A 13,777-nucleotide genomic window follows, 5' to 3' on the forward strand; every position below is an offset into this window, starting at 1 on the left:
AGTGGCTGCCGCCGCTCAAGCAAGGTGGTCGTGGTGGTGCTGAGAGGCAGCCGACCCCGAGCAGCCTCAAGCCCTCGGGTTCTTCACCTTGCACAGCACGAACTGAGACCCATAGCGCCCACCTCCCCAGCAGAGACAGTGCAGTGAACATAATGCCTCGTTCTCTTTGTTTGACGTAATCAGTTCAGTGCATTGATCACACATCACTGAGTGGGAAAAGGAGCGGAGCCCATAAGAAAGGAAACCCAGAGACCGCTCTTAAGAGAAATTAAAGTTCAGATCCCTCCATCCACATCCATTCCTAGGCCCCAAAGGGAATTTAGAAAACTCTAGGCAAGGTTCCCTTCCTGCCCTCAGAAATCCTGTAGATGTGTGTAGGGAGCCGGACTCAAAAACACGCACACTCTTTAAGTGCCACAGTCACGTGGTAGGGAGGCCACGCCCCCTGCCGGTGTAGACACGGATAAGACAGTGAGCTGAGGCCTGAGCTCAGCCAGGCTTTGGATCTTCCAGGAAGGGAATCCTAAATGAGCAGGATAATAAGCACAGGGTCTGTGGCGGAGAGAGCCAGCTTGCCTATCCAGGAGAAAGGGTTCCAGCTGGGAGGTGGGGAGCAAGGCTGAACATGGAGTCCCTGTCTATGGGTGGAGGCCTTGAAATGCAGAACCATGAGCCTGTGGCTTTTAGATGATCTGGAACCCATCTGGACCACTTGGATTGGAACCATCTAAAAAATAAGAATCCACATGGTGCTTTCACTAGACATTCACATGTGTTCTTTAGCTAAAAGCCAAAAATACCGAAGGCCCAACAATACCTCCTGCGGGAGTGAGGGAATTGGTAGTGGTTTGGGAGGCAGCTTTACGTTGTGCTCAATGGAAGGGGCTGGGTGCCCTTAGAAAAAAAGCATGCTTGTGTGTGTGTGTGTGTGTGTGTGTGTGTGTGTGTGTGTGTATGTGTGTTATGAAGTTCCACCCACGTAGAACATCTGGTATTACATTACACACTGTGCTTACACATCCTGCAAGTAAACAACACAGAACAATAGGGACAAGAATGCAGGCCCCTCCTGCCACACCCTCAGGAAAGCCAGGGAGCAGTGGGAGCCTCGAGTCTCCAGCAGGTAAATAAGGCAAAAGGGTCCCTCCCAGCCATTCTGCTGGCTTCCCAGGAGCCCTGAAACAATGTATTTACCCTCAGTGTGCCCAAGTTGGCTCTCGTGGAGATGGGTGACTTTCCTCTCTCCTCCTCCCAAAGAAGTTAGGGGACAAATACCTATGTTAGAAATGAAAGCAGTTTAAACTTCTCAAAAAAAAGTGGGAGGTATATGAAAGATCTTGTTAGAATTCGGAGACTGCTCAACATTCCTTATAAGCAGTGAAACATCCGTTTAGGGAAAGAAGTAAAACATGAGCTATGCCTCATTCTCCCATCCCCGACTGAGTTCCTAGGGTTGCCAGGCTCAGAGTGGTCTCAGTTTTTGCACAAGTGGACAGATATAGTGCTTTGACACACATAGTTCACGGGGAGGCAGAAAGACCTTTCAGTAGTGCTTGGGCACGAGCGTACAACCCCACCTCTGATTTCCACAGTAGGGATAAGGGACCTGGTTCTATGCACCACCACCCCTGCGGGGCGGGGGGGTGGGGGGAGAAGTCAAGGAGCATTTCTGATAATAAGACAACTAAATTTAGTGGCTGTGGGAGAGGAAAGGGGAGAAACAGGGAGGGGAGTAAGAAAACCATACACGTCTTCTAATTACTGCAGAGAAGAATCTAGTCCAGGTAAAAGAGAACACCATAAGGTGGTTGAAAGACGGGAGGTGAGCAGGAGTATGAAAAAGGGGAGAAGAAGTAAAAACACATGGAAATCCTGAGAAGCTCAGGGCACAGCAAAACACGGAGAGCAAAGAGGGTGCTTTCTACTTTCATGGAATAAATACTCCTGTTTGATGAGTATCCAGTTTAGTACTGCTGAAGAATCTCTTTAGCTTTTTATTATAAAACTTTTTATTTTATTTTATTTATTTATAAGAGAGAGAGCAAGCAGGAGGAGCAGCAGTAGAAGGAGAGGGAGAAACAGGCTCCCTGCTGAGCAGGGAGCCCAATGCGGGACTCGATCCCAGGACCCTGGGATCATCACCTGAGCTGAAGGCAGACATTTAACTGACTGAGCCACCCAGGCACCCTGTTAGGAAACTTTTCAAACATAAATAAAAGGAAAGAGAAACATACTGAGAACCCTGTGGACCTGTTCTTCTAGCTTCAAGAAGAAAATTCTGGCTCCACTCCCAGTCCCTACCCCTGGGTTGATTTGAAACTAATCCAAGATATCCTGTCTTTTCACTGTAAATATCTTAGAGTATATCTCTGAAAGATAAGAACTCTCTAAAAAAATAAAAACATACAATTCATCTATCATATCTTTAAAAAGTAATAATTCTTCACTATCATCAAAGAGTCTGTTTTAAAGCTCTTTTGCAACTCTCAGCATATGTAGAGTGAGGTCAGGTCCCTCCTTTTGTGTCCCCTTTCTCCACGCTCCTTATCACTGTTTCACACTGTATTATTATTTGTATGAAGACTTGATTGCGTCTCCACTGACTTTTAGTCCCTTGAGGGCAGGGGATTTTGTTCTCTGATACATCCCAGCACCTGTACCTTGAACCCAGTGCATGGCAAACACCCATGCACACATGTGGAATGAATAATGCACACCTGAATACTGATGCTTTGTTCAGAGCCTGGCGGATACTTAATTCAGAAACTGGCTAAAACCAGACTGGGTGGGGGATGGCTGAAATGAGTGATGGGGATGGAAGAGGGCTCTTGTTCTGATGAGCACTGGGTGATGTATGGAAGTGCTGAATCACTATGTATTGTATACCCAGAACCAATATAACACCATATGTTAACTAACTGGAATTAAAATAAAAACTTGAAAAAAAAAAAAAACAACTGGCTGAAACCAGAGTGATAGCCAGACCCATCCATCAGTCTCGAGGTCCCCCATATTGCCTTAAAGAGCCTAATACTACTGATAGGCTCTTGTCATCCTCAGAATAGCTTCTAGTTAGCATTCATTTGTGCCTGGATTCCAGTCCATACCTCTTCCCATACATCAAGAATTGACTGAACCATACACCCAAAACTAATATTGCACTATTAATTAACTGGAATTTAAATTAAAACTTTGGGGGGAAAAAAGGATTAATTCGGGAAGACCCACAGAGGGAGACAGGCGTAAGACATGCAGAAAGCAGGACAGAAACATTAAACCAACAAAACATGAAGGAAATTGATGGTGAGGTATTTTCCGTGCCTCAAAGGGCGTTGGAGGTGGGCGCCAGCTCATGGAAGGTGTACCTATTACCATTTGTAAAACGAATCAGCCCTACCCATTAGGTCTCAGCTTAGGTTTGTTTTTCTCATAACTGTTCCAAAATTATAGTATTTAAGTCTGACCTATAAGAAAAGTAAAATGAGAACCAAAATTCCCAGACTCTTACGTAACAATAAATATACCCTTTAAAAATATACTGTGCCAACAAAATGCAGTTAGTCCACATAGATTACTGGGATGTGAAGCAGCTGTGCCCTGTAGTTTTGATCAAGGTTAAGGCAGCAGAAAGACATATTTCCAGCTAGTCTTGTGGGCTTTGAGAGTATTAGCACCAGGAAGCTTATCTGATCCAGAGGCTAAAATTTCCTATTTTCTTTCCCCGTTCCCCACGTCAGTCTTCATCTTTCAGAATTTATCAGCTTCGAACACCTTGTAGGTGATCTTTCTGAAAGCTGACACAACCTGGAATATGATTTCCAGATTTCTTCATAATTAAAACAGCATGTGGTGTGTTTTTGGGTGCAACATGATCGCGCCAGAAGTAGCCTTATAAATGGGGCTGATTCTGATCTCACTACAAAGGCCAGTCTGCCCAAGGTGACCTACCAGCGACCTGACTCCTTTCCTGAGGCACGCATGTGTGTGTGTATTACCCCCACCCCTGCTAAGGACAAGCTATATCCACATTTTTTTTTCTAACCTCCCTTTGGAAAAGTACTAATCTCCCTTCTTTGGGAAAGAGCATATTAGCTTCCTGTGTTTGACGGGGTGGGGAAGTAGCATATCCTGCAATGTTCATGGTGCCCAGCTTCTGTCAGCCTTCATACTTAAGACATAACTTAATCTAATGAAAATTTATAGAGAGGTTTAGGAGATTGCCTAAGCCAAACATAAGAGGTATTTTTAGGAGGTCAAGTCCTGTGCACGTATTCCTAGCTGTTCTTCAGAACAGAGAGTAAATTAGATTTAGAAGGGCTCCTTGGCGGGTCACCTTGGGAAACACCATTCAGCTATTATTTACCTTTTGATAGAGTTTTCAAAGTGCTATCTAACAGCGTTTAGGCATTGTGCTAGGAACTGGAGATTCAAAGAAAAACTGAGACTATTTCTTCTCCCAGAGGGATAGAAGAGAAAATATCCATGTAGTGAATCATATGTAGTAAATGTATTTTTCATTAAATTTTTTGTTTAGTTCTACACACACGCACATGCATATGTGTAGATCTGGATCTTAGTATAAAACATCCCTCTGTGGAAAATAAAGTTTGAAAAACACTGTGATAGAGGGAAATAGACATATCTAGCGAAAGCCATCATGTGTGGAGGTTTCGCAGTGGGTATCTACAGAAGAGTCATGAATGGAAATGATCAGTTTTACTGGAGGGGTCGAGCAGGACTTCAGGTGGAATCGTGCAAGCTGAGTTGGTATCAGCCGACCCCTCCAGGTGGTAGGGCAGGAATTGCAGATCTACCCATGGTGGTGTGGTTCTAACATCATGTGATGCTAACAAGCCACCAGCCCCCTGCCCTGTGTTGGCTGGATTCTCCCCAGTGCTTGGCCTGACATGGAGGAGTAGAGACCGTTCACTGCCATTCAGCATTTGGGGTTTCTGTTCCAGCCCAAGAAGATAGATCTGCATTTGAGATGAGTTTCAGGTATGGACCTGGGATTCATACCTTCCAACACTGCATGTGCGCATACACACACGGCAGTTTAGAAGACTGTGCTTCTGTTGATGTACGTTCATTAGTGCCTGTCTGAGGATCAGCACCTTTACATGTATGGAAACTTATAGAAACACGTGATCAGATTAGTGTATTATGGCTACAACCCTGTAAAACCCAAGAGAGCCTCACTCGGTGAAAGAACCTTCTCCTTATGATTGGTTTAAGATGCTGCATTTTAAATATTCCTGAGTCTTATTTTTATTTGAGTCATTCATTTAATTCCTTTTTGAGCGCCTGTTAAGTGCTAGGTACCGTGCTGGGTGCTGTATGCTAACAATGAGACTCAGTCCTTCTCATAAAGGAGCCTTGCTGGGAAGACAGGCAGCCGATGGGTATAGCAGGAGAAGGAAATGCTCTGATAGCGAGAAGCACAACGGGCTATGAGACCTCAGAAGATGGATCTGGGATAAGTGCAGGCTTCCTCGAGGTGGTCCTCATTGATCTGACTCTTGAAGAGAAAGTGGGAGTTACAGGCAAAGAGGCAGAGAAAGGAAGTTCCCAGTGGGGGAGCAGCCCAGGCAGGAGCCAGGAGGTGAGTGTGCCATGTTCGGGGTCTCTAAGTGCACTGGCGGGGACTGCAGTGGAAGCTAATGAGGAAGAGTGATGAGAAGGAGCACTGCGCTAGCAGGATAGGACTTCAGAGCCACAGTCACATGAAAACACAATTATCCTGTTAAAAGCACACAGCAACTTCAGAAGACTCTTGTATTCTCCATAGAAACACATTAAATTACATTCTCTGGGCCTGAACTGTTATCTTGGTCAACCAAATATCTGCCTTTGGTCTCTAAAGGCAACCCACGGAGCTCTTCTAGGAACCTGCCACATGAACTGACCAGCTGCCAGCACCGTGACACGTCTTTGGGATCCGGCAGTGGTTTGCCCTAGAGCTGACTCACTGATTCATGAGAGCCGATGGTGTGCCTTCTTTCCAAGTCAGTGCTCAGCGATCTTACTGTTAGTAGCTTGGAATTGATCAGGAGGGGAGTATCTACACCACAGAAATCAGCAAATACTATACATCAGGGCTATCTGGTTGTTTGGTTCACTTTGTTTTGTTTGTTCTAGAAGGCTCCCAGTTCACCATGTACCAGCCCACTGCTGGACCTTTTCTTTCTTTGAAACTCCTAGCTGGAGACATTCCTTCTCGCCTTTTCTCCTCCAGGGCACCCTCAGTGTCCAAGGACCATGCTACAGTTCTGGCAGCAGATGAATGGAAGTAAAAGACCACATGCACATGATTTCAGCTGTTACCTTTTCTTCCCCCTCTGGTTTCAGGTTAAAGGAGATCCAAATGAGTGAGTATGATGCCACAATGTATGAAAGGTTCTCGGGTGCTGTCCGACGGCAGGTGCACTCCCTCCGAGTCATCCTGGATAATTTACAGGTAATCCTCCCACAGTGGACTAAGAAAATAATCTGGGTCCAAAGCTGGACCCATCCCAAAACTACTAGAGGAAGTTATCCAAACCCTAATCAGCCAGTCAGAAAATACTAATGCCAAAATGTTTGAGTGAGACTGTGGGTCACTCCATGGCCTTCTCAGTTGAGTTCTCCAAGGAAGAACATTTGACCCCACCTGTCCTGTCCAGAATAATTTGACTAACAACTCTAGAAGACACTGGACTTCCCTGATTCCCCTCCTAGAAGATCTGTAAGCATCCCACCTTAACAAGAAAGTCACAGATAGAATTCTTGTCCTACAAATCATTTTACTGTCATGGACTAAAGAGACAGAGGAGCATTTTGGGTCATCCAGACCATGCACTCTGTGTCTCCTGGCATCTCCTCCTGTGTTCCCCCTACCCCTGCTTTGCCTGCCATTTTTTCAGTTTTAGACTGTGCTGTCTCAGAATCAGTTAATACTGCTCTTGCCCCCGCCCTTAAAATGCTAATTAAGATGCTTCAGGATTTCCCAAACAAAAGATTTGTTATTTGAAGAATTTGCTTTAAAAAAAAAAAAAAAAATCCATGGGCAAATTGTGTGAACAAAGTTAACATGGAATGATTGGATTTTTTTTTTCCAGCAAAGACACTCACTGTACCAGTTCTTATCACCCTGGGCATTGAGGCAACTTCTGGGTGATTATAAGGGCAAGGCAAGAGGTGAAAAAGAGCCAAAATGAGTGGTTCACAGGAGATGAGGTTGGTGAGAGGCTGTGCTCATGCTAAGACTGAACAATGAGTACCTGAGTCAGTCATTCATTTCTGAAGTTCTTGACATTAGAGATAGAAAAATAAAATGCAGTCCCTCCTCTCAAAGAAGGAACTCGAAGACAAAGAGGCAAATGGTTTCTTACTTTCTATAGCGAAGTATGTGCACAATGCTATGGAAGGCACGAAGGAGGGCTTCGTGGAGAACGTGATGCTTGAGTTCACACTTGAAAGATGCTAAGGATTTTCTAGATGGTTGAGGAGTCAGGGCGTTCCAGACATAGGACACAGGGTGTACAAGTCCAGGCTGTTCAGTGGGACTGAGAAGAGCCTGTGTGTGGTAGGAGACGGTGTCAAAGGAGAAGGCTATCAAAACCTTAGGGCGCCTGGGTGGCTCAGTTAGTTGAGCGTCCGGCTATTGATTTCGGCTCAGGTCATGATCTCAGGGTCTTGAGATCAAGCCCTGTGTCTGGCTCCACACACAGCAGGGAATCTGCTTGGAATTCTTTCTCTCTCCCTCCGCTCTGCCTCTGTCCTCTCTCTCTCTCTTTAATTAATTAATTAATTGATCTTTTGAAAAAAATCACAGAGACTAGATCACAGTCTGGCCGTGGATTCCATGATTACATGCAGACAACACAGAGTGTTACCCTGTGTACAAATGGGCCATCCGATGATTCACAGCATCAGAGAGGAATACGAGAATATATATATATTTTTTTAATATTTTATTTATTTATTTGACCGACAGAGATCACAAGTAGGCAGAGAGGCAGGCAGAGAGAGAGGAGGAAGCAGGCTCCCTGCTGAGCAGAGAGCCCGACACAGGGCTCGATCCCAGAACCCTGGGATCATGACCCGAGCCGAAGGCAGAGGCTTTAACCCACTGAGCCACCCAGGTGCCCCGAGAATATATTTTTTTAAAGATTTTTTATTTATTTATTTGACAGAGAGAGAAAGATCACAAGTAGGCAGAGAGACAGGCGGGGGGGGGGAGGGGAAGCAGGCTCCCTGCTGAGCAGAGAGCCCGACACGGGGCTCGATCCCAGGGCCCTGGGATCATGACCTGAGCCGAAGGCAGAGGCTTTAACCCACTGAGACACCCAGGCGCCCCACAGGAATACATTTTTAACTGAAAGAATGAGAATCCTTATCTGGTATTAGTTCATGTCCTGATTGGTATTCACTGGGCACCAGGCTCTAGTTACTTCTACAAGCACCACCACATTTAATTCTCACAGCAGCCCTTTAAGATAAATGATACTATGTTCACCAGGTCAGCCAAAGGAAGAAAAGGTAGACCCACTACTGTGACTTCTTCAAGTAGGCCACCCGTCAAGCCTAGGTTAGAGTTAGGGTGGCCATTAAGGAATGACTTCTGCTAAAGCCCACAGTGATGAGACCAGTTTCAGAAACAGCATCCAGTTTTGCTTCCCATCTTCAAAGAGAGATGTGAAAAAAAATCACAAAGGGCTCAAAGAAAAGCAACAAATACAATTAAAGGGATAGAAAACAAGAAATAGACAACTATTAAAAAAAAAAAAAACATAAGGGGCTTGGGGTTAATGACTTTCTAGATATCCTCAAATAGAGTAACTTAATTATTTCAAGGATGTTTTTATTCTCTTCTTCCATGGAAATCTGAAAAAGAGAAACTAGGCTTAAATAATATCAAGAAAGAGTTTTAAGATAGAAGAAAGGGAATAAAAATGATGTAATCCTCAGAGGAGAACCTAAAATTGTTGTAGAACTACCATCTCTCCAAATCTTCACAAGTAATACAAGCCCATTAATACTAGCAAGCATTTACTGAGCAATTCCCGGGTGCCAGACATTATGCTGGATGCCTTACGTTACCACAGCATTCTCACAATCTCTTCCATCGTCGTCGTCATCGTTGTCTCTTAGTGACTAAGAGCGCCAGCTCTGGGGCCTGACAGCCCAGGTTCTGGAAAATGCAACAACAGATAATAGGGCAGCTACGCAGATTGCCTCAGATGATACACGCAGACCATTTAAAACAATGCCTAGCATGCAGCACTCTCTGCAGAAGAATTTGTCTCATCCCTACTTCCCTAGTTTTTGCTCTTCTTCATCAGCCTGGGCTGCAAGCCAGACACCCAGTCACCTCCTTTACATCCATTTCTTGTGCTGGTGAGTCCTTACAACAACCAGTAAGAGCTATTTTCTACATTGGATAGATACGGAAGCTGAGGCATGTAACCCGTCTATTCTTACAGTCTTCTGGAATATAGCTACTTTGTTCCCACTTTGTACTGAGGGAACTGAAGAGTAGAAGGATGATGAGACTCGGCCTGGGTTATGTGGCCCGTGAAGCGGGTATCTGAGTCCAAAGCTCGGGTCCCTGTTATTTCTTAGGCCTCTGTTATCCCCTGACAACTATGCAATTCCATGAAAAGAATCATTCTCACATATACTCATAAAGCATTTTGCATCATTATCCAGATACCAACATCGCATTTTCGAGTGTTTCCATACACACACACACACACACACACACACACACACACACACATATATTTTTTAATCCACAGATCTGTTATTCTCGGGGGCATTCTAGTCTTCCACGTAGACAGATAGTGCTACTTCAAAACACAGCTACTGGCCAAGGGTAGACAGGGCCTCAGTGGAATATGAGTCTTTAGATTGTAACCAAAACAAGAAGGCTTTGTTTGGTTCCCCTTTCGCCACCGTCTGCCAGTCCTGTGTGGCTCTGATTGACTAATAGCTCCCAGCTGTGCTGAGGTTGCTGTGGAATCCCGGTAACCATGGGTGTTTCCTTGGTGAACAGCAAAACGTCTGGCCAGGAACTAGCAAATCATCATTGAGATGACTTCTCAAAGTACGGCTTCAAGCCTACACGCGGGCTCCGGACAGCGATGTGAGGAAAAGGAGTGTTGTCACTCCTGTTACAATGTCTGCTCCAACACTGTGTCTGTTGCAACTCCTAGCTTTCTCAATTAAGATCGCCATCACCGGTGACCTCCCTTTGCTTCTTGACTGGATTCTATATGGGATATCATAGGGTCCTGGGTATTGGACATTTTAGGAATCAATAGAAAAAATTGTCTTATTAGAGCAGAGTCTGTCATAACTTCAGTTGTGCTTGGTTCAGAATCTGAATGTCTGATGCCAGCAATCCCTGACAAAAGAAAATATCCATTCCACAAAAAAGCCACTGATTGTAATCATCTCTTCTCTCCAGCATTTTGCTGATCTACAATCAGTAATTTCATTCTCAGGCTAAACGAAATTAGCCTTTCTCTGATTGCTTTGGCTAGCATGATATCTCCATGAACCAGCAATTATGTTCTTTTTTTTTTTTTCCTTGAGCAGTTCAAAATGAGCTTAGGCTGAGATAAACAGTGTTTTTGAACATTGATGTGTGATGTGCACTGTGCCAGGGCACTGGGGCCCCAGAGATTCACGGGATACCGTCCCTGTCCTCAAGAAGGCTATAGTTCTGGGGAGTGGGAAAGACGGGTACCCAAACAGATCATTTCAGTTGAGTATGGTAGGTGTCTAGGTAGACAGATGCAGAGAAGGCAGTGGAACCAAAGGAGAGGGGTTCTAGGAGAGATTTGTCAGGAAAGGATACATGAGCTGGCTCTTGAAGGGTACACGAGGTATTCATCAGTTAAAGGAAAGAGTAAACGATGCCCCAACAGAGAACATGGCACGGACAAGGGCGTGACACTGAGGTCTGAGGTGTGAGCCGATGGCTGATTTCAAGTGGGAGCAAGATTCCGCTTAGTGGGGCGCCTGGGTGGCTCAGTGGATTAAGCCTCTGCCTTCGGCTCAGGTCATGATCTCAGGGTCCTGGGATCGAGCCCCACGTCGGGCTCTCTGCTCAGCGGGGGGCCTGCTTCTCCCCCTCACTCTCTGCCTGCCTCTCTGCTTGCCTCTCTGCCTACTTGTGATCTCTGTCAAATAAATAAAATCTTGGAAAAAAAAAAAAAAAAAGATTCCACTTAGTGTAAAATGCGCCCAAGGACTTGGAGCTAAGAGGCAGGTCGGTGCCAGGCAGAGAATTTAGACTTTATTCTGAGCACCCACTTTATTCATATGTAAAGAATGGAAAGCATTTCCCCCATTCCCTTTATTTAATTAATAATAACTGTTATTTCATCCAGTAGACATTTGTTGAATATCTCTTTTGCGTAAGGTTTCTTGCCTTCAATGACTAACTTAGGATAGAAAATACATGTGTAGTTGTCATAGAAGACACAATATGGTAAATGGCACAGCAGTGTTTTAAATAAAGTGCCATGTTATGTAGACAAATGTGTGATCAATTTCTAGGCTGTGCAGTTAGGGAAAAAGAGGAAATGCCTTTTGAGCTGGGCCATGAAGGATGAGCATGGTTTCGATTGGCAGCTCTTCTCAGGATGGGGATGGAGGAACAGTCTTGACCAGAGCTTCTCAAACCTTCCTTGGAGAGAGGCCAGGTTTTGTTCATTGACCATGAACTAATGCTTTTATAAAATAAAATAGAAATGAACTCCTGAAGAAAAGATATAAAAATGAACATACAAGATACAAACCCGTATTATTTAATATTAGATTCAGCAAACATAAAAGCACTCTGTCAAATTGCCATGCCAGTTTTTAAATGCTTGCTGTTCACTTCTGTAACTTACTTCATCATGGACCAGTAGCAAGTGTTTACTCACCAAGGGCAGTCTGCATAGCTCTGGTCGAGACAGAAGGAACCTATGAGCAGAGGAAGAAGCCTTGAATACAAGGCTTTTCGGGGAACGACAAACAGTCCAGAAGGACTAAAGTTCAGAGTTTGGGGATGGAGCTGGGGGCAGTGGAGACAGGAGAAAAAAATGAGGGGAAGCTGAACCCCCAAGGGCCTTGAGCACCGTGCTGACTGTATTCCATAATCAGCGAGGAGTGTGAACATGCCTGAGAAAGGGAGTTGTAAAGTTGTACCTTCTTTAGGAGGCTTCTTAACCATGGAGAGAGAAAGTATCATAGAAGAGAGAGGTGGGGAAACCCTGAAATGAAATCATTAAAATTACTTTCAGTATCCAGGTAAGAAGTGATAAGAACCTGAGCCAGAGTAATGGAAGTGAAAATGGAAAGGATAGGACAGTTTGGAGGTAGGATGGGAAGAGAGTAACTGATTGAATGTGAGGTGAGGGGAATGGTGAGGTTTTCAAGCCCTAGAGAACAGCAATAGGGAAGTCAGAAAGAGGAGAGGCTTTTGGAGAAAGCAGATGTTTGGTCTGGATGTCCTATTTTCTCACTCCTGGGATACCTACATAAAAATGTCAAGCGTGATATTCAAAGATTTTAAGACGTGAATCTGGAGTTCAGGGGCAAGGTTAGGACCAGAGAGGTTGCTTATCTGTATATATATATCTATGTCTACATTTTTAAGGTCATCTGTGTAGGGCAACAACCCAAGCCAAGAGAAAAGGTGTGTTGGCTAATGTGAGAGTACAGAGCAAATGGAGAGGAAAGGTGGAAACAGCCACATTAGGGAACGTCTGCATTTCAGGGAGAACAGTAAAGTGCCATTTACTCTTCTTAGCACCCAAACGGCTCATCACTCAGTACATGGCCTTAGTGGCCCCTGAGGGACAACTTCAACCAAGTGCAGCCTGGAAATACAGTCCTGACTTCCAGGCTGCTTGAGCTGAGGCCTCTACCTCAGTCTTCACCAGATGACCATGAACATGTTAAAATAGCAAAATGTTGTAAAAGGTGAAAACCCATATGACAGGAGAAATTATGGAAGAGTGCGTGTGACATGTGAGAAGCTTTGAGGAATTTGTGCTACATGGAGTGCGATCAGACCCTATGAATGACAGTACTAGTGACAACTCAGAAGAAATAGCATTACTAGCCAGGAAGTGCATGAAACTCAGTAGAATCACATTGGTCTCCCTTACACAGAGAGGCAGGGAATGGAAGGCAGAGCCCTCAAGCCGGTGAGGAGCAGATCACTTGACCTCCATGTGGTCACGGCCAAGCAGCAGCAGTTTGAAGGCAGCAATACCAGGAGCAGTGGGGGTGGGGAGGTCTTGATTTTAGGCCGTGGCTACAACAGACAGAAGGCTGGAGAGGGAGTAACACTGGGAAAGGGGCCAGACCAGTCTTAACTTTATACTTGGCTTGAAGATGAGATCAAACAAATACCAAGTAGGCCCCTTGTGATGGCTTTTCCAAACCAAAGTAAGAAATGATATGGAGATGATGTTCTCATGCTGTGACAGTCCACAGTTCCAGCTCTTTTCCCTACTGAGTTCCTGAGTTAAGTAGTGTAGATTTAGTTCAGGTAAGAATGCCAGTTAAAATCTTGAAGGAGAGCTCTGGTAATAACGAATTGGCAAGTCAGTGCGAGCAAGGAGAGTCAGATCCCAGTCTGTCCCCAAATGGTTTTATAAAGCCGTCTCATCATTCAAGAGTAGGGACACCCACGAACAAAATAACATGGGATCTAAGAGGGGATTCTGCAGTGAGGTAGAGTGACATGCATCCAAGATGTAGGGGAAGGTGACGCTGCTGGGCTAGAGTATTT

At 44.8% G+C, this 13,777-nt stretch overlaps 1 protein-coding gene across 1 annotated transcript in view; it reads left to right on the top strand.

Moving 5' to 3' along the window:
* LOC111147002 (von Willebrand factor A domain containing 8) overlaps positions 1-13,777 on the top strand; it is a 335,372-nt gene that overhangs the window by 293,023 nt on the left and 28,572 nt on the right. Inside the window, exon 40 of the mRNA XM_022502835.1 lies at positions 6,349-6,457. Within this exon, the coding sequence (XP_022358543.1) occupies positions 6,349-6,457 (109 nt within the window). The remainder of the gene's footprint in view (positions 1-6,348; positions 6,458-13,777) is intronic.

The sequence above is a fragment of the Enhydra lutris genome, unplaced genomic scaffold (assembly GCF_002288905.1).
Source record: "Enhydra lutris kenyoni isolate GAN:26980312 unplaced genomic scaffold, ASM228890v2 scaffoldscaffold15, whole genome shotgun sequence".
NCBI lineage: Eukaryota > Metazoa > Chordata > Mammalia > Carnivora > Mustelidae > Enhydra > Enhydra lutris.